The 22013-nt window shown below is 42.1% G+C and overlaps 1 protein-coding gene and 1 long non-coding RNA gene across 4 annotated transcripts in view; one reads left to right on the top strand and one right to left on the bottom strand.

Annotated features, from left to right (window-relative positions):
- Nucleotides 1–6103, top strand: part of SETBP1 (SET binding protein 1) — a 363437-nt gene extending 357334 nt beyond the window's left edge. For all 3 annotated transcript variants that reach the window (XM_036116481.2, XM_036116484.2, XM_078060382.1), the window contains one exon: nt 646–6103. In XM_036116481.2, the coding sequence (XP_035972374.2) occupies nt 646–1268 (623 nt within the window). In that variant the 3' untranslated portion in view covers nt 1269–6103. The remainder of the gene's footprint in view (nt 1–645) is intronic.
- On the bottom strand, nt 665–21349 carry LOC144379850 (uncharacterized). The gene is made up of 3 exons (XR_013443324.1): nt 21263–21349; nt 20806–20876; nt 665–788 (listed from the first exon to the last, which is right to left on the bottom strand). It is a non-coding gene; the product is annotated as an uncharacterized LOC144379850 (long non-coding RNA).
- Between the last annotated feature and the right edge of the window lie 664 nt (nt 21350–22013).

Below are 22013 nucleotides of genomic sequence, written 5' to 3'. Positions count from 1 at the left end.
AATTAGAGAAATGGTGTCATCCCAAATAGAGTGTCCCAGAAAATAATCCCCCCTTCTGTGGAGGAGGGTTAGAAGTAAATAGGTTCACCTACATACATACTCCCCATGAGGTTAAGGTATGTCTTTTTTGAGGTTGATAGTACGTAGGAATGATCCAGATTGCTTGTTTTAAAGGACTGTTGGCCATTTTTTTCATTCAACATCTTCTACAAAAAGAGAAAGCATAGCCTAATCCTAAATTCAATCAGATCAAATGTCAAAAGGCTGAATAAAAAATAAAAGTTATAATAGGGAAAGGTCATGGGAACATTGATTCTGACCTTGACCCCCAGGGTAGAGCTTCCTACAAGGTAGGAGCTTTGGTTTCTAAGTCTTAAAAATGGGAACAAGAATATTTCACAGAATTGTTGTGGAGACTGAAATGGTATAAATAGGAATGCCATGTCCACAGAAGATATTTAACCGCTGTTTATTTTTATTATTTTCCATTTTCATAAAGAGAAAGGAAGAATAGATACCGGGTCACATCCTCAGCATTGCTTCTCCAGAATCCTCACAGCCCAATACAGTGCCAGTTGTCACTGCCGAGGCTGGGTTTGGGGCAGCTTGCCTCCCGTGCTCAGTCTTCTCTTTCCTCTCCCACAGCCAACTCCTCCCTGAAGAAGCGATTCAAGCGGCGGGAGATCGAGGCCATCCAGTGCGAGGTGCGCAAGATGTGCAACTACACCAAGATCCTGTCCACCAAGAAGAACCTGGACCACGTGAACAAGATCCTGAAGGCCAAGCGGCTGCAGAGACAATCAAAGACAGGCAACAACTTCGTCAAGAAGAGGAGAGGGCGTCCCCGAAAGCAGCCCACCCAGTTCGACGAGGACTCCAGAGACCAAATGCCGGTGCTGGAAAAATGCATCGACCTTCCCAGCAAGAGGGGGCAGAAGCCGAGCCTGAGCCCGCTCGTCTTGGAGCCAGCGGCCACCCAAGACACCATCATGGCCACCATCGAGGCGGTCATCCACATGGCCCGGGAGGCGCCGCCCCTGCCCCCGCCGCCGCCGCCGCCCCTCCCGCCCCCGCCCCCGCCCCCGCCGCCGCCGCCCCCGCCCCTGCCCAAGACCCCCCGAGGAGGAGGGAAGAGGAAACACAAACCCCAGCCTCCCGCCCAGCCCCCGCAGCAGCCGCCCCCGCAGCAGCCCCTGCCCCAGGAAGAGGAGGTGAAGGCCAAAAGGCAGAGGAAGTCCCGAGGGAGTGAGAGCGATGGCCTTCCCTAGGGTGGGTCTGGGCGTCTGGACCTGGGGCCGGGGGAACTGACACATTGGGGAGTGCAGGGAGCCGGGCTGGGGGCGGAATCCCACGCTGCAGGGACACCGATGCCCCTCTCTCCTGAAGCTGGGCAGGCACAATCGAGCCAGATGACGGGGTGGATCCATCAGTAGCTCTTGGGAAAGCAAAGCAGGGGGACGCCGTCAAAAGAAGCTTGTCTGTGCTTTACAGCAGTTCCAAACCACGCGGCACTTCAGTATGGCTCGATCCTTTGCAGGCGAGCAGAAGACCCACGGAGGAGGAGAAAGAGCCGGTGGTGCTCTCTGACAGCCACCTGACCTCCTGCATCCAAGGTGCGTCTCTGATTCCATTGCATTTGCTGGCCAGGAAAATTGAAAGGGAAGCACCCTCAATTAGGAAACATTCCAAGGGGAGAAAAGCTGCAGATTTCTCGACTGGCTTTGTTGTAACCCATTTCCATTTAATTGGTTTTTTACTTTTATTTTGGTTTTTCCAAGCTCGGCTAGGCTTTGGGGCACCCACATCATCTTCAGGTGACCTGAATCTTTCCGTTAACCATACAGTTTCTCAGATGGATTCGTCATCAGAAGGTGGAATTCTAGTGATAGGCAACCTTAGACACGCATTCGTATTCTTCCGCACGCCGCCTCTGTACCACACGCTGAGATTTAGCGTAGTCAGTTCCTAGTTTTCCTTTTGCCCATTGTACTTCCATATACCTTTTCATTAACTTACTTGCTGCCTTTTCCTTGGTACACGCCTAAATAATGTAAACTTTATGTGTGTTGTAATGTTCACCCTTGGCATGCTGTCCCAAGGAACTTGGCTTTGAATCCCAGTCATCGTGAGACAGATGCTCAGTATTGATAGAGCCTTTTTAATGAGTGATTTAGAGCAGCCGAGGATATGTTGGCCGGGGTGTCAACCAGGTTATTTTTATACTTAAAACATATCAGCAGAGAATAGGCAGAATAAAACGGTTTTAATAAACCCACAGCAAATGGAATAACTGACAGATCACCAAAAATTGAAACCCCAGACCCACCAGAAAGACAAATGTCTAGCAATGCCTTGGTATGTGAATTTTCATACAAGTAACTATCATAATAGGTCGTTGAAAAAAGGAAACAAAAAGACAATAGAATAAGTCCATTATCTCTTGATGATTATTTCTTAAAAGCAAATGGGAGTAAGTGTTCTTATCTGGAAAAAAAAAAAAAAAAGAAAAGAAAATGCTCAAAGGGTATCACCACTCCAATTGTATGAAGCCACCTTGGACAAAGTATCCAAATTGTGGTTGCCTTAATAAACTAAAACATTTTTGTACATAATGTAATTATAAATCTATCAGTCTGCATGGATGCAAACTGTGTGTGACAAATCGTCTTTTAAATGGTCAATTTCAACTGTACATTTCTCATCCAAGTTGTACTCTAGCCATCGGTTTAGCGTGGACAGATATTCCATCTCTATCACCCATTTCCACAGCTCAAGTAAAACATGTTAAGAAGACTCAGAATGAATATGAAGTTACTCCATTGCCGTAGATGTTTTCTAAAAGTCAGATGTGGAAATTTCAAATAAGTATTTTCAATTTCCTCCCTTCCTCCTCCCCTAACCTTCCCCAAGACATCAAACACCTGGCATGGTAGATTATAAAAAGAGAGACACTGAGAGACAGAATTCAGTTTTCTAATGGGAATTAGAGTATCTGGTTTACCTCCAAATTAAGTTTCTTTACAGGAAGTTGGGACTGGCTGGAAATTGTATTATCACTTCAGAACACAACACTGTTTCCTTAGAGAGAGATGGATTTTTGTTGGGAACACAGGAGAATAAGGGATGGGGTATCTATGAAAGTAAATTTAAAAATCCCAAGTTAATATGCTTGCGAACATCACTGCTTTGTCATGGCACCAACAATTGGTTGAAATTACTCACACTATTCTGCACTGTCACCTTGGACTTAACATCATTTGCTCCCCACTAGGTCAGTCACATTTAATCCTAGCAATATGTAAGTTTAAAGGGATGCATTCTCCTGTACTTGAAAGCTTATGTCATAGATACTCTATTTGTGACCTAGGTGGACCTTTGGCATTTCACACAAGTTGAACAGCAAAATCAAACCAGCCACTTTCAATTTGTCATTCCCAAGCCATGTCTGAGTGGTTCTAAAGTCACCGGAGAGGAAGATTTAAATTAGCCCCGCTCACCCCACCATTGCTATGAAAGAGCAACCATTTTCATTCCAATTAAACCATAAAGGGGGTTCTCTCCTGTCAGACTTTGAAAAATCAGTTCCTTCATTCTTTCTTTTTGCCCCTCTTACTTCTGCTGTTGTAGTACTATTTCCCCAACCGAGACTGTGAGTAGACTAAATCTTCCTGCAGACAGGAATGAGCTGCCACTCTCTAAGCTTCTTAAAGAAAGACCCAACCCCTAATTGACATTAACATCTCTAGTTGGAGAGAAATGTCAGATAACTTAAGGATGCATTAGAATTTCCAGACCGAGGTAAAGTATTCCTGGAGGGATGCAGCAGGCTTGTTAACTTATTCGTAAATTCAGTTCTACAGTTGTCATGTGAGTTAAATGCAAATCCTCCACGCTTATGACCCTAAGAATAGATGAGAAAACTGCAGAGGACCCAGGGTGAGACATGCTGAATAGCCCGTGGAAGGTGGAAGCAAGTCCCAGCACCTACAAGCTTCCTCTCTCCCCTGCCCAGCTCCCCTTCAATGTCATGTGACATTTTCCTTTTCCTTCTACCTTCCATTAAATTAACTCATCTCATTGGTACAACCATTTCCTTGTTCTCTAAGTAATCCCTTCCCGTTAGCCTCTCCTCTCCTGTCCAGGCTCAACATTGGGCCAGTCTAGTTTCACCTCTCATTCACTGCAGACCCAGGATGAGAACCCCAGCCATCCTGACCCGGACCGGGGAGACTCTAGCCAGTCAACACTGCCTTCTGGGGCTGCATTTTTATTTAGAGAAGATGTCATTTGGGATGCACGGGACTCCATAAAACACCGCCACAAATTATTTCATTAGAAATCTCTTGGTGGTGGTGGTTTTTGTTTTGTTTTGTTTTCTGGAATACTTTCCTTCCACAAGCAGGTGTGAACCCACTTACAGGGAGTCTGATTAGGGGTGAGCAAAGGATGAAACTGAGATGTAAAAGCCTCCTTGTAGGTGATGATGGGTCTCTGATCCACCTTCCTAAGTGGCTGAGGAGCCACTTGCTTTTCAACCCCTCATCTCAAATGAAAGATAGAAAAGTCGAACTTCCTCTAATAGCATGGCTCCGGCTACAACCCAAGGAAGATAGGTCAAAAGAAAGGAGAGCATGTCACGGGCTGGTTTGTGACTTGGCAGGACCGGGACCCAACAGCCACTGACAGCCCGGAGTAGGTGACTAAGGGCTGACAGAGGATTAGCATGTTAACTTGGCTGCTGTCTGGAGTGGGAGGCCACGTTCTGTGGCAGCCGGAATTTGTGTTCTGCACATTGCTGGCTCTATAAATATGATAAGCAAGTGGTGACAGAATTATAGTATAAGGTGATGTACTACATGCAGATCCTAAAGGATTTGGTTTTAGTACTTTAGTAGAAAAATCCCACTCCTACAGCTTATTACCCAACAATATTCAGATAATGAGTTTTTGGAGAATATTTTTTTCCCTACCACTAGGAAGATTTACCTGGGAACTGTCTAAAGTCTATACATATATTTCCAAAGCCTTTAAATGCCAACTGTAGCATGGAGAGAGACGGGGTGGCAGAAGCCGAAATGCCTCAAAAGCCATTTAAGTGTTACATTGCAGGATTTTCAGTCCTTCTCATCATGTAAAAGTAGATAAATATAGACATTATTCTCAACACTACCCTCTAGTATCACAATGGTCCAAATGCCAGAGCTTACAGATAATGTCATCACAGTGCCTAGAAACTCGAACTGTAATATACCGTAGCATTTTCTTGGTGTTTTTTAAAGTTTCTTTCCACAATACAAGGCTCCCTCTGCTTCTTGTTTCTTGGAGAGTTTGCCCCACTGATGAGTCTTCCCTCCCGTGGGACTCGGTCATTTGGGGAACAGTCTTAGAAGCACATATCAACCAAGGAAGAAACTTCCTGGATATCGATTGCCCACTTCCCCAGGTATAATAAACACTACAGGGGGGGAAGGATTGAGAAGAGCTGCCACCGGTCAACACAGAAGGGCAGTTCCAACCTAGGTTGGTGTCTTTCTTTTCTTCCTTTTTAAAAAAATCTATTTCTTAAATAATAATAAATGCACATGATGTGTTAAATATGTATATATATATTTCAAAAGAAAAAATGGGGCACAAGATTGTCTTATAAGTCGTGCTGGCTAATTTTTAGTTTGTATTCATAAGTGGTTTTTAAAAGCCTTTTTTAAAGTGTAATTTGCATGTTCTACTTTGATTGTATGTAAACATATTTTAGAACAAAAAATGTATTTGTATTTTATTGAATATAGAGGCAAGAAAATTGTACATTGTTTGAAATGTTCTTTTTGTAACAGTTTTTATTCATAAAGCATTTTTGTACATTTAAAATGAACACGGACTTGCTGTTATTTGAGGCGTAGATACATCTAGCATGCTTTACTGTCATGCTCCTCCATGGTCTTAGATGTTGGGTTTTAAACATTTTTTCTAAAAGAAAGCTCACTCTTTTTCGCTACCAGATCAGGTTAGCACAGTATAGAGCACTTAACTATTAAAAAAAAAAAAAAGTTAATCCTATTCATATGTTATTCATTGTGTGAAATTAAAGACATTCAATTCAGTCTAACATGAGTTGTGAATTCTTTTGTTTTATTTTCCATCTGGTTCACATCACTAAGGAGTTTAAGAGTATTTGGGGGGTCTTTGCTCACACAAACTGGATATAGAATCATTGAGAAAATTCTAACCAAACTTCTGCCTCTTGTATGAATCTGGGAAGTACATTTGGGGCAAGATTTGAGTCTGATTTACTGGGTTACTGTTCAGAATATATTACACCTGGACGTAAGGCCAATGGCTGATTCAAAGAACCAGTCGGGCCTCTGCTGAAAGCAATCAGAGTTTGTTGTATAATGTTGGAGACCTATCCTGTCCTAAATTTTTAGAACATTATGGATGGGGATTAAGCTTTCTTACCAAATATCCCGTGATGTCAGGTATCTGAAGGATAGATCCCTGGCTGGATTTAAAGTTTGGAGTGATAGGAAAGGCTAGTTAATCAACCACAGACAGTTATAGATCACCTAGCCAAAGTCTACCAGTCTGAACAAGACCCTTGAGGACAAGGGCCAGGAGTAAGAAGTCCTTGTTCTGAAGGAACTTACAAGGCCTGAGTGTGAAAAACCAACTCGCAGTTCTAAGTGAAATGTGGCAAGTGGTAAGAGTGATGGCATCTCAGAAGAAGCGGCGAGCCCCCAGGCTGGTCCTTTCTTCTCTTCCCACTCTGTTCCAATTTTGCGTTTAGAGTTAAAGTTGGTTTTTTTTAAAGCCCTATTGAAGTAGTATTTGTACATTCTACTTGGAGAGTATGTAAACATACATACATTTGTGTATTTTTCATTTTCCTTCTTTATCTAACCTGATGTACCACTTTCAAAAGCCAACAAGGTACGTAGGAAATGTCGTGAGCAGCTTTCATCCCCTACTATCAATCGGACCTGCTGTGACATTTATTAGGACTCTGGGTATTTGCAGCACCCACAGTGGAATAACGGAAGTCTGGTGGAACGGATGGAAGTCGTCGAGTAGGCTGTCAGGGCAGCCTCAGGATGGTCAAGCACTGGCGCTTTGGGTAGCCTCCTGGGGCTCAGAGAACTTAGTCAGCAACTTCTAACAAAGTAGAATTGCCCTCCTTTCCCTCTCTGCCAACTATCTTGCACTGAACCAGGAAAATGTAAAGCCTTATATAGTCCTCTTTCCAACTCGGGTTCATTAGACCGGTGGTATTTCTGAAATCAGCAATGACTTCCCAGAGTGCCCCTAATCTCTTCCCACCAGCAGGGACAAAGCTGTTGCCTTGGAATGGATTGGCCCATCTTCTGGGGGTTTTAATCAGTCCATAGAGTGGCAATGTGCTGACAAAGATTCTCGGGAAAGTCAGATGTGTTCACACGTGGGGCTGGTATGAATCTCAGTCTACAAATAGGTGGGTAGAAGGAATAGATATCGTTAAATTTCTCTGCAACTCAACATTATTAATTTTTAAGCCCCCATTCCACCAGCATAGCAGAATCTTAGTTCCAGGCCTAGGGGTCCTCTTTCTAACCTAGAGGGGAAACCTTGCTCCTACTTCCTTCCAAATTGTTTCCCTGTGCCCCAGTCCTTTCTACTTCTCTAGTTTTCTAGGCATTTGAAACGGAAAAGCCAGGGGGGAAAAAAAAAGTCTTTAATTCTTTTCCCCTCTGCTTTCTGCTGTCAGATACATGCCCTGAGGGGATGAGCACAAACCAGCCTCGCTGCCTGTACTGGGGGGAGGACACCAGCGGCACAGTGGGCATATTGGAAATAATTACGACTTCAAAATTTTAACCTGTCACACACGTGATAGGGAGTGAAGACAATAGGATATGAAAAGCTAAAGGACTGGCCCAAGGTCACAGGGCTCTTTATAGGTTAGATGAGATAATGACCGGGGGCGCAAAAGGAATCGGGAAGGGGGCTAATTGGGGTGTGCATCTCCACTGTTACCAGTAACACTTTCACTTTTATGGGAAATGCCCACACCCAGGGTTTTATTTGTTACACAGCGGTGGCAGTGAACTTCCTAAAGTGTCATGAGGGCTTTTGTTTCCAGAATTAATTAGAGGGAAAACTGCTTCCAAGTCTTACTGACATTTATCTATGCTAAATTGGAAAGTAACAAATTAGAAATAGTAAAACCTCAAAAGGGTTCGAAACCACACATCTTCTCTCATTACTAAGCTTGATATTTTAAAATGTAATTCTCCCGTTTTTAGTGGACAGAGCAGTAAAATAAGAATCGAGAGACCTGGGATGTATTTCTGCTTGGTCACTAAAAGAATTCTGTGCCCAGGTGCCAAACTTACTGGAGTCTCCCTTGCTTACTCTCAAATGGGAGGTTAAACTCTCAAGGATATCTGCAAGTCTAAAGTCTCCAATGCCGTCATTTTGCGCCTCCCCAACAGGTCCCACATTGAGTTTCCATTTTTATCCCCCACCATTGTGTAAAGCCAATGACAAGTTGGGGTTGTCAGCTCAACATAGTCTATCCTATCCTAATCTGATCAAAGGATGTGAGGGTATGGAAGATCAGTGGGAAAAAAACAGAATCATATATATATATATATATATATATATATAAAATCAAGTTTTTCCTTCCTTTTTTCCTTATTTCCTTCCCTATCTGCACATTGCCAAGTACCAAACAATGTAAGGAAGAACAAGGAAGACAAAAATCTCACTGAGCTTTATGCAAGCAAATCCAGATCATGAACTCCCTGCTCCCATTCTCTACCTGTTCAACTTCTCCATGTCTTTTAAAGTTCAATTCAAACCCCACCTCCTCTGGGAAGTTTCATGTCCACAACCCACAAATTCTCAAACCACTCTTTTGGTTACTGTTCTTAATAATACCCCAGGTGACAGAGTATAATCCTCAGCCAGGGCGACCATGTCCAGTTGTGGAGGTTGTGCCCTGCACAAACAGACCTGGCTGAGAAAGAAAGTAGGAGCTGAAATCCAGCCTGCACAGTCTTTGTCAAGCCGTGCATCCTTGCTGTGGCATCTTCACCAGGTAGGCATCTTTTTCTCATTCTCACAAAAGTGATTTTGTGAGAACAAAGCTTAAAAAAAATTTGAGATCTGTGCATCTCTGGAAGGTAGAGATGATCTTTGCTGTTGCTTCTCACCTTGCCCCTGAGATCCCCAAGACCCGTCTCCCAAGATTTCCCTTGCGGCGTTCATTAATACTACTCCAGAAGACCCTAAATCTATCCCCAAACTAAACAACTGGAAGAAAACAATGAAACCAGACGTGATGGTTCATTTTATGTGTCAGCCTGACTGGCCACAGGTTGCCCAGATGAAACACTACTTCTAAGTGGGTCTGTGAGGGTGTTTCCAGGTGAGATTAGTTTGAACCAGTAGGCTGAATTAAGTGGATTGCCCTCCCCGGTGTGGCTGGGCCTCATCTGGTGCCGTGAGGTTCTGGATAGAACAAGAGGAAGAAGGGGGAATTCACCTCTCCTTTTGTGCCTCACTGCTGAGATGGCCTCTCAGTGCACATCTCATCTTCTGCCCTCTGACTGGGATTCACGCCGTCAGCTCCCCGGGTTCTCAGGCCTTGGAGTGTGGACTGAAGGACGCCACGGGCTTTTTTGGGCCTCCAGCTTGTAGACGGCCGACTGTGGGACTTCCTGGCCTCCATTACCAAGTGAGCCAATTCCTATAAAAAATCAACCTCTCTCTTTCTCTCTCTCTGTCTGTATAGAAGTATAATCTTATTGGTTCTGTTCCTCCTCTGGAGAATCCTAACACAACCAGACACCAGCCTGTGCAAACATGTCAGGTAGTGTCAGAGTCCCATCCCCATGAATATAACTTGCTAAGCTAGTGGACGTCTGATGTCTCAGAAGGTCTCCAATATTCCAAAGACTTTGGGAACTTTGATTTTGAAATAATTACAGCTTCCCGGGAGGATGCTCAGGAATATACACAGAAGTCCAGGGCAACCGTCTCCGAACTGCCTCCCCCACCCCACGTCAACATCCCATACGACCACAGTACAATAACGAAACCAAGACATTGACATTGGCACAGTTCACAGAGCGTATTACCAGTTATACATGAACTCGTGTGTGTGCGCACACATAGGTCTATGCAGTTTTGTCACATGGACGGCCCTGTGTAAACACCGCCCCCATCAGTCAGTATACCATCACCACAAAGATTTCCCTCTGCTGACCGCTCCGCTCCCTCCCTCACCGCCCTAATCCCTGGCAACCACTAATGTGTGCTCCAGCTCAACAATTGTCTTATTTCAAGAATGTTACATAAATGGAATTGTGCAATATGTAGCCTTTTTAAAATAAAGTCTATTTTTAGAATAGTTTTAGATTTACGAAAAGTTGTGAAGATAGTTCCCGTAGACCCTGTAATAAGGCCAGTTTCCCTTATCAGTAACGCCTTACCGTATAGTGTGGGATCTATGTCACAATTAATGAAACAAATTATTACATTATTATTAACTATATATTATTCAGATGTCTGTAATTTTTAGCTCACATCCTTTTCTTATGTTCTGGAATCCCTTCCAGGAGACCACATTACATTTAGTCTTGTCTCCTTAGGCTCCTCTTAGCTGCAACAGGTTCTCAGACTTTCCTTGTTTCTAATAACCTTGACCATTTTGAGGGGTATTGGCCCATGTATGTTCCTCAGTTGAGTTAGACTGGGGTCATATGTTCTTGAGAGATGACCACAGAGGTAAAGTGTACATACTATCAAGACTCATCACTGCTGATTTTAACCCTGACCACCTGGCTGGCAAGTTGCTTTCACCCCTCTCCCCCCACTTTCTCATACTTTGTTCTTTGGAAGGAACTCACTACACAGAACCCACACTTAAGAAATGGAGAGTTATGCTTCTCTCCTTCGGGACTGCGTATCTATATAAATTACTTGAAATCCTTACGCACAGAAGAGTGGGGTTTTTTTTATACTTTTTATTTTGAAATAATTTTAGGCTTACAGAAAAGTTGCTAAAACAGTACAGGGTTCTATTTAATGCCTCCACCCGGGTTCCGCTAATGTTAACATCTTACATAGCCATAGTACAATTATCAAAATTAAGAAATTAACTTTGGAACAATATTATTAGCTGAAATACAGACTTTAGATTCCACCATTTTTTCCAAAAATGTCTTTTTTTTTAATCTTTAAAAAAATTAATCACGGTAAAATACACATGACAGAAAATTTATCATCTTGACCATTTTTAAGTGCACACTTCAGTAGTGTTAAGTATAATTCACGTTGTGCAACTAATTTCCAAAACTTTTTCATCTTGCAAAACTGAAACTCTGTATGCATTAACAGCAACACCCCATTCCCCCTCTCCCCAGCCGAGGCATTCCACTTTCTATTTCTCTGAATTTGACTATTCTAGATATCTCATATAAATGGAATCATACAGAATCTGTCTTTTATACCCACATATTCATTTATTTAATGATTGATTTATATTGATATGGACTCATGGATATTGATTTTATATTCTGGGTTATATTCTAATACCACCTGATTTATTTTGTTGCTTAAATTATTAGAATTATAGCCATTGGGAATTCTTTCAATTGACTCCTATATTTCTTTGACATATCATCATTGCATGTGCATAATTTTTTTGGTGGGGGGAGGGGGGTTGGTGGCACTTTTTACTTTCTGGGTTTATAAGATGTTCCAGGCTCATCTTGTGTATTTCCTGTGCCAGCCCTAGAATTAATCATTTCTCTAAGGCTCTAAGTTCCTTTTATTAAAGAATGGTATTAGAAGCCAAGATATGGGCACTAGGTTTGCGTATTGCTCTTAGTATGTCATTATTTCTTGGCCCTCTCAGCTGGCAAAGCAAGCAAATATATACGTGTATACTAACCTGTGTATGTACACTATATATAAATATTTTTAAATGCAACCATCTGTATCTCTATTAAGCTAAACATGAGTCTAAACCGGTATCTCTAACTGTAATAAATTACATGATCATTCTAGCCTTCTTCTCTTGCTTATCTGTAACCTCCCACTCCAGCAGACAAAAACCCGCTTCTCATCATCTGCCATTCATTCACTCAGCTGTTTAATTCCAGTATACCAGTATCAGAGTAGTTCACTTACACCTATGCTTTCGAATTGGCTTTTTTTTTTTCACCTAGCATAATTTTTTTGAGGTTTATCCAAGTTGTGTGTTTTGATAGTGGGTTCCACCTCATTACTAAGTGGTACTCTATGGTATGGATATATCAGGGTTTTTCAACTATTTACCCATTGAAGGACGTTTGGGTATTTTCTGATTTGGGGCTATTACAAATAAAGTTGCTACAAACATTGATATGCAAGTAACTGTGTGGAAATAAGTTTTAATTTATCTGGGAAAATTGCCCCAAACTCCAATTGCTCGGCTATATGGTCAATCCATTTTTAGTTTTGAATGGAACTGATAAATTGTTTTTTAGAGCGGTTATACCACTTTACATTCCCACCAGCAATGTATGAATAATCCAGTTTCTCTGCATCCTCGCTAACATTTGATGTTTGTTATCACTACGTTCCATTTTAGCCTTCCATTCTGATAGGTACATAGTGATAACTCATTGTGATTTAAATTTGCATTTCTATAATGGCTAATAATGGTGAACATCTTTTCATGCATTTGCCATCTGTATATCCTCTTCAGTGAAATGTCTATGCATGAATTTTGCCCCTTTTCCAATTAGATTTGTTTTAACACTGAGTTTTGAGAATGTTTTATATATTCTTAAATATAAGGCTTTATTGGTATGTGACTTGCAAATATTTTTTTCCTAGTCTGTAATTTGCCTTTTCACTTACATTTAAAGTCTTAAAACATGAGTGTTATTCATACTTTAGCAGGAGGAAACAGGCTTAACAAGATAAAGGACTTGTTTTTTAAATACACAGTTATTAAGGGCATAGCTGGGATTAGAACTTGTACATGCTAACTCTTAGCCAAGTGCTTTTCTATAATGACCATAATCTTGGTGATGTCACACTTGGTAATGTGTTTTCCTTTCTTGATGCCAAAGACTCTTTCAATTAATAATAGACTGTTATTTGGAAGAAACCTTAGAAAGATTATAGCTCAAGTCCCTCCATTTACAAATGATAAAACCAAGCACAGGGAGATGAGATGAATCAGCTGTATTCACATGCTTACTACTTAATGATGGAACCCAGCCTGGAGCCCAAGGCCTGGCCTCCCAGTCTAATCCTTTCCTTGTCCTACCACACGCGCCCTTGGTACTCCTCAAGTCTCTGCACTGTTAGCATGCTCATGTCCTAGAGCTTAGGGGTGGGGAGAATAATGACCTGAGAGCTCAGAAAGGAGCTCTTCACCTGGAAGGGTGAGGGAAAGTGACAAAGTGCCCCGGAAAACAAAATGGCACCAAAGGCAATTGATGTGGGCACCTGGAGAGCCTTAGAAGCTTCACCTGTGAGGATGCACGGGGGCTACTGGTGCCTGTGAATGTTATCACTGCATCCCCAAAAAGATATTTATTTCCCCACAATATCTGTGACAATCTTAACAGAGGCTGTTTGTGCCTAATCGTTTACTGTTATCTTGATTCAAAATGCTAAAATATATTTCTTTTAAATAAGTGAATTATCCACAGTGCAGCAATTGATGCATACACCTTCCATCGCTCTCTTCATCACCAACCCCTTACCCTCTCACACCCATCCAGGCACACACACACCTTGAGGCAGGCTGGGGTGGAGTGGTGATGACCCACACTGCTAGGGAAAGATGCTCTGCTTCTCTTTCTGCCTGGGCTAGAGCCTTTGGCTTAGGAGAATGTCGGTTATACACTGTTGTGTTCTTGGTGACCCAGGAAATGTACATGTTTAGAAATAACCATGAGACTCCCAAAGGCTCTTTAAACTCTCTGGGTCCCTGGGGACATTTCATTTTATTTTTTAAAACACTGGGTGTTATACGCAAACAATGAATCATGGAACACTACATCAAAAACTAATGATGTAATGTATGGTGATTAACATAACAATAAAAAATTAAAAAAATAAAACTATGTATTATAAAATAAAACAGTAATACAGAAACCACACCAAATATGGTTTATTGAATTATTGTAAGGTAAGCACTCTATAAGCACCACCCAGGCCAAAAAATAGAAACTATTAAGCTACCCTAGAAGTGCTTCCATGTTCTCATCCCAACTCAGTCCATCCCTCCTCCAAAAGTCTCCTGACTTTTACAGAAATCACTTCAGTGTACTTCTTTATGGTTTTATCAGCCAAGTATACCTCCCTAGACATGAACAGTTAGTCTTACCCATTTTTTAAACTTGCTCTGTTCTTTAGGTCTCTTTGAATGTACATGTCTCCCCTTCATCCCTCACTCTTCTTTCCATGGTCCTGTTGAAGAACCTTGGCTCTTTGATGTGCAGAGATGCCCACAATGTGGATGCTGCACACTCCTGGTATAGTTCAACACGTTCCTCTGTCCTCAGAATCCCCTGCAAATTGGCAGCTAGATCCAGAGCTATATCCAGAAATAGCTGGAATCAGGTCTGATCCCTTAGGAAAGATTGTAGGTGGAATTGTATCCATTCATCAAGAGGCACATAATGTCTGGTTGTCTCTCTGCAATGTTAACAGCTATTGATGCTTGATGCCTAGAGCTATTAATTTTTTAAGGATTGAAAAGTGGTGACATTTTAATACTGTCATTACTTTCCACTGATTAGTTGGCATGGTTTTATAAAGAGGTGCTTTCCCTTGTCTCCTCTTCAGTCACCTGGTGGTACAGTTTATATAAGAAAAGCAAAAGAAATATTTGATTTTTCCTCTTATTTTCTGGATAATGAGTTCTTTCCCTATCATCCTCCAAAGGTGACCAACTGGTCTTTTTAAATATTATTTTGAACTCAGGGATTTAAACATATTTGAAGGGTTTCACTCCATTGCAATTATTATCATTATTAAAGCTCCAATTGGCCCATCTGTGGCCAGTTGGAGTCTCTTCAATTTGGCTCCTGAATGTTTCTTGTCTAACTCCAGCAGTTTCATATAACCTAGTGGCTTTGATAGCTTCTTGGCTATCTGATATTATGAGATGTTCTAAGCTCATCTTGTAATTTTTTCTATTCAGACTTTAAACGAGCCATTTCTCTAGGGGCTCTTGTTTTGCTTTGCTTTGTAAATTTTTAAGTGAGAAATGGTATTTCAAGACCAAATTCTGAGCACTAGGGATAGATAGATGATAGACAGATAGATAGATAGATATAGATAGATAATCTGAAATAAATTTGAACTGAAAATATCAATATGAACTTGGTGTGTGTGTTCATACTGATACTTCTAAATCAAATGAATCAGAAGAGTTTTTACTAAAACTTACATCTGTGTTTTTCTTTCATACCGTGAATCTTAAGGACATAAAGGCAAATGAAATAGAAGAACCATAAGTATTCATTTTTTTCTACTCCACATCATATATACAACAGTCTCCGTGGAATAACCTGATACCATCATCAATAGGATTTTCTAAAAAGTGGGGAAAAAATAGCATGAGCTTTCCTCCTCCTCCCATCTCTATTGCCGTGCTCTGTCCACATTATCAGAACATAAAGAACACATATGCTTGCTCTTTTTTTGACACACATTGAATCTTAGTTCTAAAAGTAGCTGACTGTTTAGTACTTAACCACTGGAATTTGGCCAATGTCTCTACTTGTTTTGGTGTCTGAAGCTCAAAATCAAGTAAATTCCTAAGAAAAGATTCTTGGGAGTATAATTTCCTGAGTTCTTGCAGGTTAATGGGATGGTGCCCTTTACACTTGAAAGTCCATTTGTTGTGTATAAAATCCTTGTCTCACACCTTCTTTCCCTGAGTCTTTGAAATAGGTCCTTCCGTCTCCGTTGGCATGAAATGCTGCTTTTGAAAATGATGATCTAATATTCTTTCTTTGTAAGTCATTTGCTTTTGCTTTTGCTTTAAAATCCAATCTTTTTACTAGAATATGTTTCATTGTTGGTCAATATTCTCTTAAATATATAACTTAAATTTCTTTTAAGGAAGGTTTTTCTGAACCCTATTTTTTAAGATCCTTTATTCTGCTTCCTCATTTTGGTTTTCTTCTTCAGGGACTCCTGTTACCCTTCCAGGATCTTCTTTGTGTGGCTCCAGTTTTAGTCACAATATCACACATCCTTTTTCCCTCTTCATTCTACTCCTTTTTTTATTTTAAATTTTTTCTGCCACTTAACCTTCAATTTCTCTTCAGGTATTTTCATTTTGTGTTCATTCACTCTGGTATTCCTTCTGCTCTCATTTTCATTTTTTGACTTATTTTTATTGATTTCAAATCTATCCCTGAGTCCTGTCACTTCATTTCTGAGGTCTTTCTAATTCATGCTGTTCTTCTTTTATATCTTTTAACATTTTCTTCATATCTTTGAGCTCATTCTGAAACGGCAGGCGGGGGTTTTGATTTGTGGGCATGTTTTACTGGAATATGTTTATTCTACCTCTTGATTCTCTTTTTACTATAATAGATTTTAAAGGATTTAAAAGTTGATACTTTTTTGTTTCTAATTTTTATTTGAAATTAGTTTTCCTAAACTTTTAGAAAGAGACGAGGGTGAGGACAGCTTTTCTAATTCCACATCACTTCATCTTCTGTGTTTCCCTGTTGTGTTAAACATGTTGGTTTGTGTTCTAAGGTTTCCTGCCCCAGTTTCCCTTACCCACTCTTCTCCGAACCTTCTCTCTCCATCCTATTATCTCTATCCTCTCCAGTGCTGGTCATTTTATTTTTTATTTTTATTGTTTTAGTTTTTTTAAAGATTAAAAAAAAATTTTTTTTTTAAAGATTTTATTTATTTATTTGACAGAGAGACAGCGAGAGGGAACACAAGCAGAGGAGGAGTGGGAGAGGGAGAAGCAGGCTTCCCACCGAGCAGGGAGCCGGATGCGGGGCTCGATCCCAGGACCCTGGGATCATGACCCGAGCCGAAGGCAGACGCTTAATGACCGAGCCACCCAGGCACCCCCCCAAAAAATTTTTTTTCAGTAATCCCTACACCCCATGTGGAGCTCGAATTTCCAACCCCGAGATCAAGAGTCACATGCTCTACCGACTGAGCCAGCCAGGTGCCCCTCTGGTGTTATTTTAAATGACACAAGGGTTTGGCATAAGTATTTTCTCATGTGTATTCTCAGTGGCCACATGCTAACCACTGGCTAGAACTTAAGGGGCCTAGAGGCCATCTTTTTTTTTTTTTTAATTTTATTTTATTATGTTATGTTAGTCATCATACAATACATCATTAGTTTTTGATGTAGTGATCCATGATTCATTGTTTTCGTATGACACCCAGTGCTCCATGCAGTACGTGCCCTCCTTAATACCCATCACCAGGCTAACCCATCCCCCCACCCCCTCCCCTCTAAAATCCTCAGTTTGTTTCTCGGAGTCCATAGTTAGAGAGCACTGTTGCTCACAACTTAATGTTGTCTCCACCTTTCTCTGTATATCTGACATGCAAAATGAAAGAAGATGACTAGGCCAGGACCTCAGGATTTGAGGAGTTACAAGGAGAAAAAGGATGTATTTAAGTGAAAATAGGACCCACGCCTGCCCTTAAACTGTGGATGTAGACTGCTGGAAAGGGCAAAGAAGAGGCATCCCCTGGCATGTGTCATAAACAGGAGGAAGGAAACATAAGCAAACGTTCTGTAAGCTATGCGTGCGCTATGATCATGGAACAGAGAGATCAGATCAGATGGATGGTGTGGGAAGATGTCCTAGAAGAGGAAGAAAGGATCAGTGGGGAATAGAAGTGAATAAATAAGAAAGCATCATTATGTTAAAAAGAAAGAAAATTGGGGTTGAAACTACTGAGCATTTGTGATATGTTTTAAAAAACAATAAACCAGGATTCAAAATTCCAGAGAGACTGCTTTATGCTTATGGTCCAAGTCTTATATTTTCATTATGTGCTCCCTTTAATACTTAGTACTGTGCACACAGAATACTTTCAAATTCGCTGAGTCAGCACAGTAATAAATTACCATAGGCCCACTCCATAAAGAAGTCTGTGGGAGCCAATATAAATAGAGCAGCCATAACGCAGGTGCTGGCCCTCAGAGAAAGTAGAGCCAACAATGGCTAATGTAACTGAGATAGAACAGTCACAAACCAATGTGGCTATGACTTACATCAGCATGGCTCAATTAAAAAAAATACACTCCTTTTCAATATTTTTATGAGAGGTCCTTTTCACTTACCTATGTGAAGCAAGCAAAGAGCAAATGACTTTAAACTCGAATAGAGGTAAATGTCAGTACTTAATAAATGCCATTTTTCTTCCTCTTCCTCCCCTTCCTTCCTTTTCTACCACAAATGCAATACTGTTTCTCCTAGACCAGGAGTTGGCACACGATGGCCAGGGGCCAAATCCAGCCTGCTCCCTGTTTTGTATGGCCTACAAGCTAAGAATGGTTTTTACATTTTGATTTGAAAATCAAAAGAAGAATAAGATTCCATGTCCCATGAAAATTACATGAAATTCAAATTTTAGTGTCCATCTATAAAGTTTTATTGAAACCCAGCCCTACTCATTCATTAACATGTTGTCTGTGGCTGTGTTCCCACTACTGCAGAGCTGAGTAGTTACGACAGAGACCCTACAGCCCGCAAAGCCTGCAATGTTTACTGCCTGACCTGAACAGAAAGTGTGCTGGCCCCTGGCATGGATTAACTTAACTGTTGGTCACCAGGAAGTTAAAACACGGGTTGTGTGCACACAATTCAGCTCATTAGGAAAGTTGCTTTGTAGCATTTGACTCAGCTCCCGAGAGGGAACACAATCCCCATCTCATTTTTATAACTTCCTACCCCATTCCCTTTCGTGCCATGCTTCAGGGGCCCTCAATCACCGGGGCTTCTAGTTCCTAGATTAGGCTGTATTTACAGGTTTCCCACTACCTGAAAGCAGGGTGTTCCTGTGAAATCGTTCGTAAGTTGAAACAGCATAAAGTGAAGAAGCTGTTAACTATTAATTTATACGGAAAAATGTTTGCACGTTCCCAGACCCCAAAAATAACCTCTCTGAGGCTTTTCTGATAACTTAGAGGACACATCTTGCTAATTGGATGCACAAAAGTCCATCGAGATAAAGCATCTGGGCACAGTTTAAAGCCTCGGCAGTTGATGCTGAGATGCTGAGTGTGGTTGTTCGGGCTGCCTGCTCTGCTCGGGGGCCTCTATAACATAATCAGGGGCTGCGAAACAATGAACGTTACTTTTGCATTTCACCTTTTTTCATAAAAGCAGAAGTCCTCTTTGAATTTCTTTTGGTTAGCAAAACAGGTACTGATGTACGTCTTTCATAGAAGCCGAGTGGTTTAAAGCAAACTTTTGGAAAAGCAGGGGACAACTGTATTTGGACTGTTGTTACTGGTCCCTCGGTGTTTCCATTGTGTCTAGTTTTCCAGTCCAGTGAAAGCCCCCTGGCCTCCAGAATCCCATCCTGTGTTCTACCAGATGAAGGCAGTTGCCCCTCTGCCCTCTAGAGCAGTTAGGCACGAAATCCAGGGAATCTAGTCCTGATTAATAATTAACCGTCTCTTACTGTTTTCGCTCTTGTGGGTGTCTACTCAGGCCTAAGGCAAGCACCTACTTAGAAGCACAGCCTCTGTTTAGGAGTTTGTTCTATCCCGCCTATCCAATGCCAGGCACAGCCCCTTTGGAGATGATCAATATCCTTTGTTGATTGACTGACTGAGCAGTTGAGCCATTGAGGTGTCAGCCTGGGGTAAGAGAGCAATCAGAAAAGCCTTCCTATGAACACTGTGCCTTGGGCTGTGTTTGTTTGCTTTGTGCTCTTTCTTCTTCGAGTTCCTCCGGGTTCTCTGGATTTGAGTAGCAATTGAGAAGGAGAGAAGATGGTGCAAGTGAACCAAAGAACTTGCTTCCATCTGCCTTCAATTCTCAGACTAGGGAAACATTCCCAGAAGGCCTGGTGCATGAGAACCTGACGTGGTGACAGAACGTTCTGTCTCCCTCTTATTACATGAGCAGCACACAGAGTTTCTGCAGGCTCATAAATCCTGAGGGCCTTTTCCAGCCGCAGCGCTTGGGCTGCTGGCCTCCATTCCAGGAAACAAACACTTTGAAACCCCCATCAAAAGGGAACATTGTGTTTCTGCACATCCGGGCCCACTGTGGGCTGATTTCTCCCAGCACAGGTAGGCTGGGCCGACCAGTTAAGTCAGATGTGCTTTATGCTTCCTAAGCTCTGGCCTGTTGGAAATTTGCAGAAAAATTCAGTTGCCCAACACTGTTCAGTGGTATATTTTGTGAACTGAAGTATGTATTATGAATTTGCTAAATTAAATTTTCCAGGAGAAAACCCAGAAAAGTGTTCCCCAGGGGCTAACACAATGTGGTGACGCAAGAGGGGAAGTGGGGAAGACCAAGTTGCCCAGTGAGGGCCCAAGTCAGACCTGAGGAATCTGTGGTGGGCCCCAGGTGAGCAGCTCCCCAGCTGCCCTGCTTTGGGGGCTCTCCCCTGGCTACTGAGGGGAAGAAAGTCTGGTGCCCAGCCTGGAGGTGGAGGGAGGAGGGAGAGAGAAGTGAAAACTCCCTGGGTTCTTGTTCTCCCCCTCTCTCTCTCACAAACACCCACCCCTCTCCCCCACACACACACGTTCACCATCAGCCATCAGCACCAGCCTTGCCCAGCACCCCTTTACACACTACTCACCTCCATGCCAGGCAGCTCTTTGGTCTTGGTTCTGCCTTCTGCTTCTTTTCCCATCAAGATTTGTGGTGTTCCTGGCCACATTTGGAGTATTTAGTGTTTGGCAACACATTAAAAAAGACATGTTGTAGCAGAAAGAGTACTGCATACTGGTTTGAAGGCAGAGCATTGGATATGAGAACTTGGGCAAGTGATACATTCAGTTCCCTCTTCTGTAAAATGAGAGACTGCAGTATCGACCTCCCAGTGTTACCGGGATGGTAAAATAAGACAATAGCTATGAAAGTCCTTTATGAACCACAACACAAGTGGAAAACATTGTTAGTATGCCCGGCAATGTTATGTAAGCTGCTACTGTTAAACTTGCTACCACTGTGACCACTTGTCCTGCTAATGCTACCAGTGATTTTCATCGAAGGGCTGGATGGTGAGCATGAAGAATCTGGAAACCGCATCGTACCTGAGAAGGATGGTTGGACAAACCAGCTGGAGTTGGCCCAAGCAGAGATCTCAGTGGGAAAGTAACTGTCTTCAAGGATCAGAAGCTGTGCCATGTGGAAAAGAAGGTGGCCTTGTTCTGGGTCCCTCCAGTGCAAACCCAAGGCCACAGAGAATTACAAGGGGAAGTATTTTATTAAAGGACAAGAAGAATTTGCTCTTCATGTAATTGTTGAACAATGCAAAATACCACCTTGGGACACACTGGACACACTGTCTTCGGAAATGTTGAGGTGGAGAGAAATGAGCATCTCTACAGAAAGACTTGGTCATTCATCCGTTAATTTACTTATGCAACAATCTCTGTGGATGGCCTACTAAAAGGCAGGCAGTGCTTTAGGTGCTGGGAACAGCACAGTGAACAAGACCACCTCTTGCTCTCTGATTAGATTAGATTAGATTAGAGCATTGGGTAGAGGTTGGATGCTACTTCGTGGCTGTCATTTCTTATCGCTCTATCATTCTGAGTTTTCTAGAACACTATGATTTCACAAGTGTGCAATGAAGAGGAGAGAAGGGGACAATCAACATGGTTTTGCCCTGCATGAAGATTCTCCCTTCAGCCTGGCAGGGAATGGCTCTGGCAGTAGAGAATCGGTCATGGAAGAAGCCTCTAATTCCTTGCGAATCCTCTTGCCTGAGTGGCTCTCCTTCGCTGAGAATGGTCTGTGCTTCCCCAGTGAGTTTCAGGGGCTGGCCCTCCTGGGAGCTGG

Source organism: Halichoerus grypus, chromosome 13 (assembly GCF_964656455.1).
Source record: "Halichoerus grypus chromosome 13, mHalGry1.hap1.1, whole genome shotgun sequence".
Classification (NCBI taxonomy): domain Eukaryota; kingdom Metazoa; phylum Chordata; class Mammalia; order Carnivora; family Phocidae; genus Halichoerus; species Halichoerus grypus.
Note: the sequence above shows the minus strand (reverse complement) of the source record. Positions and strands in the feature narration are given on the sequence as shown.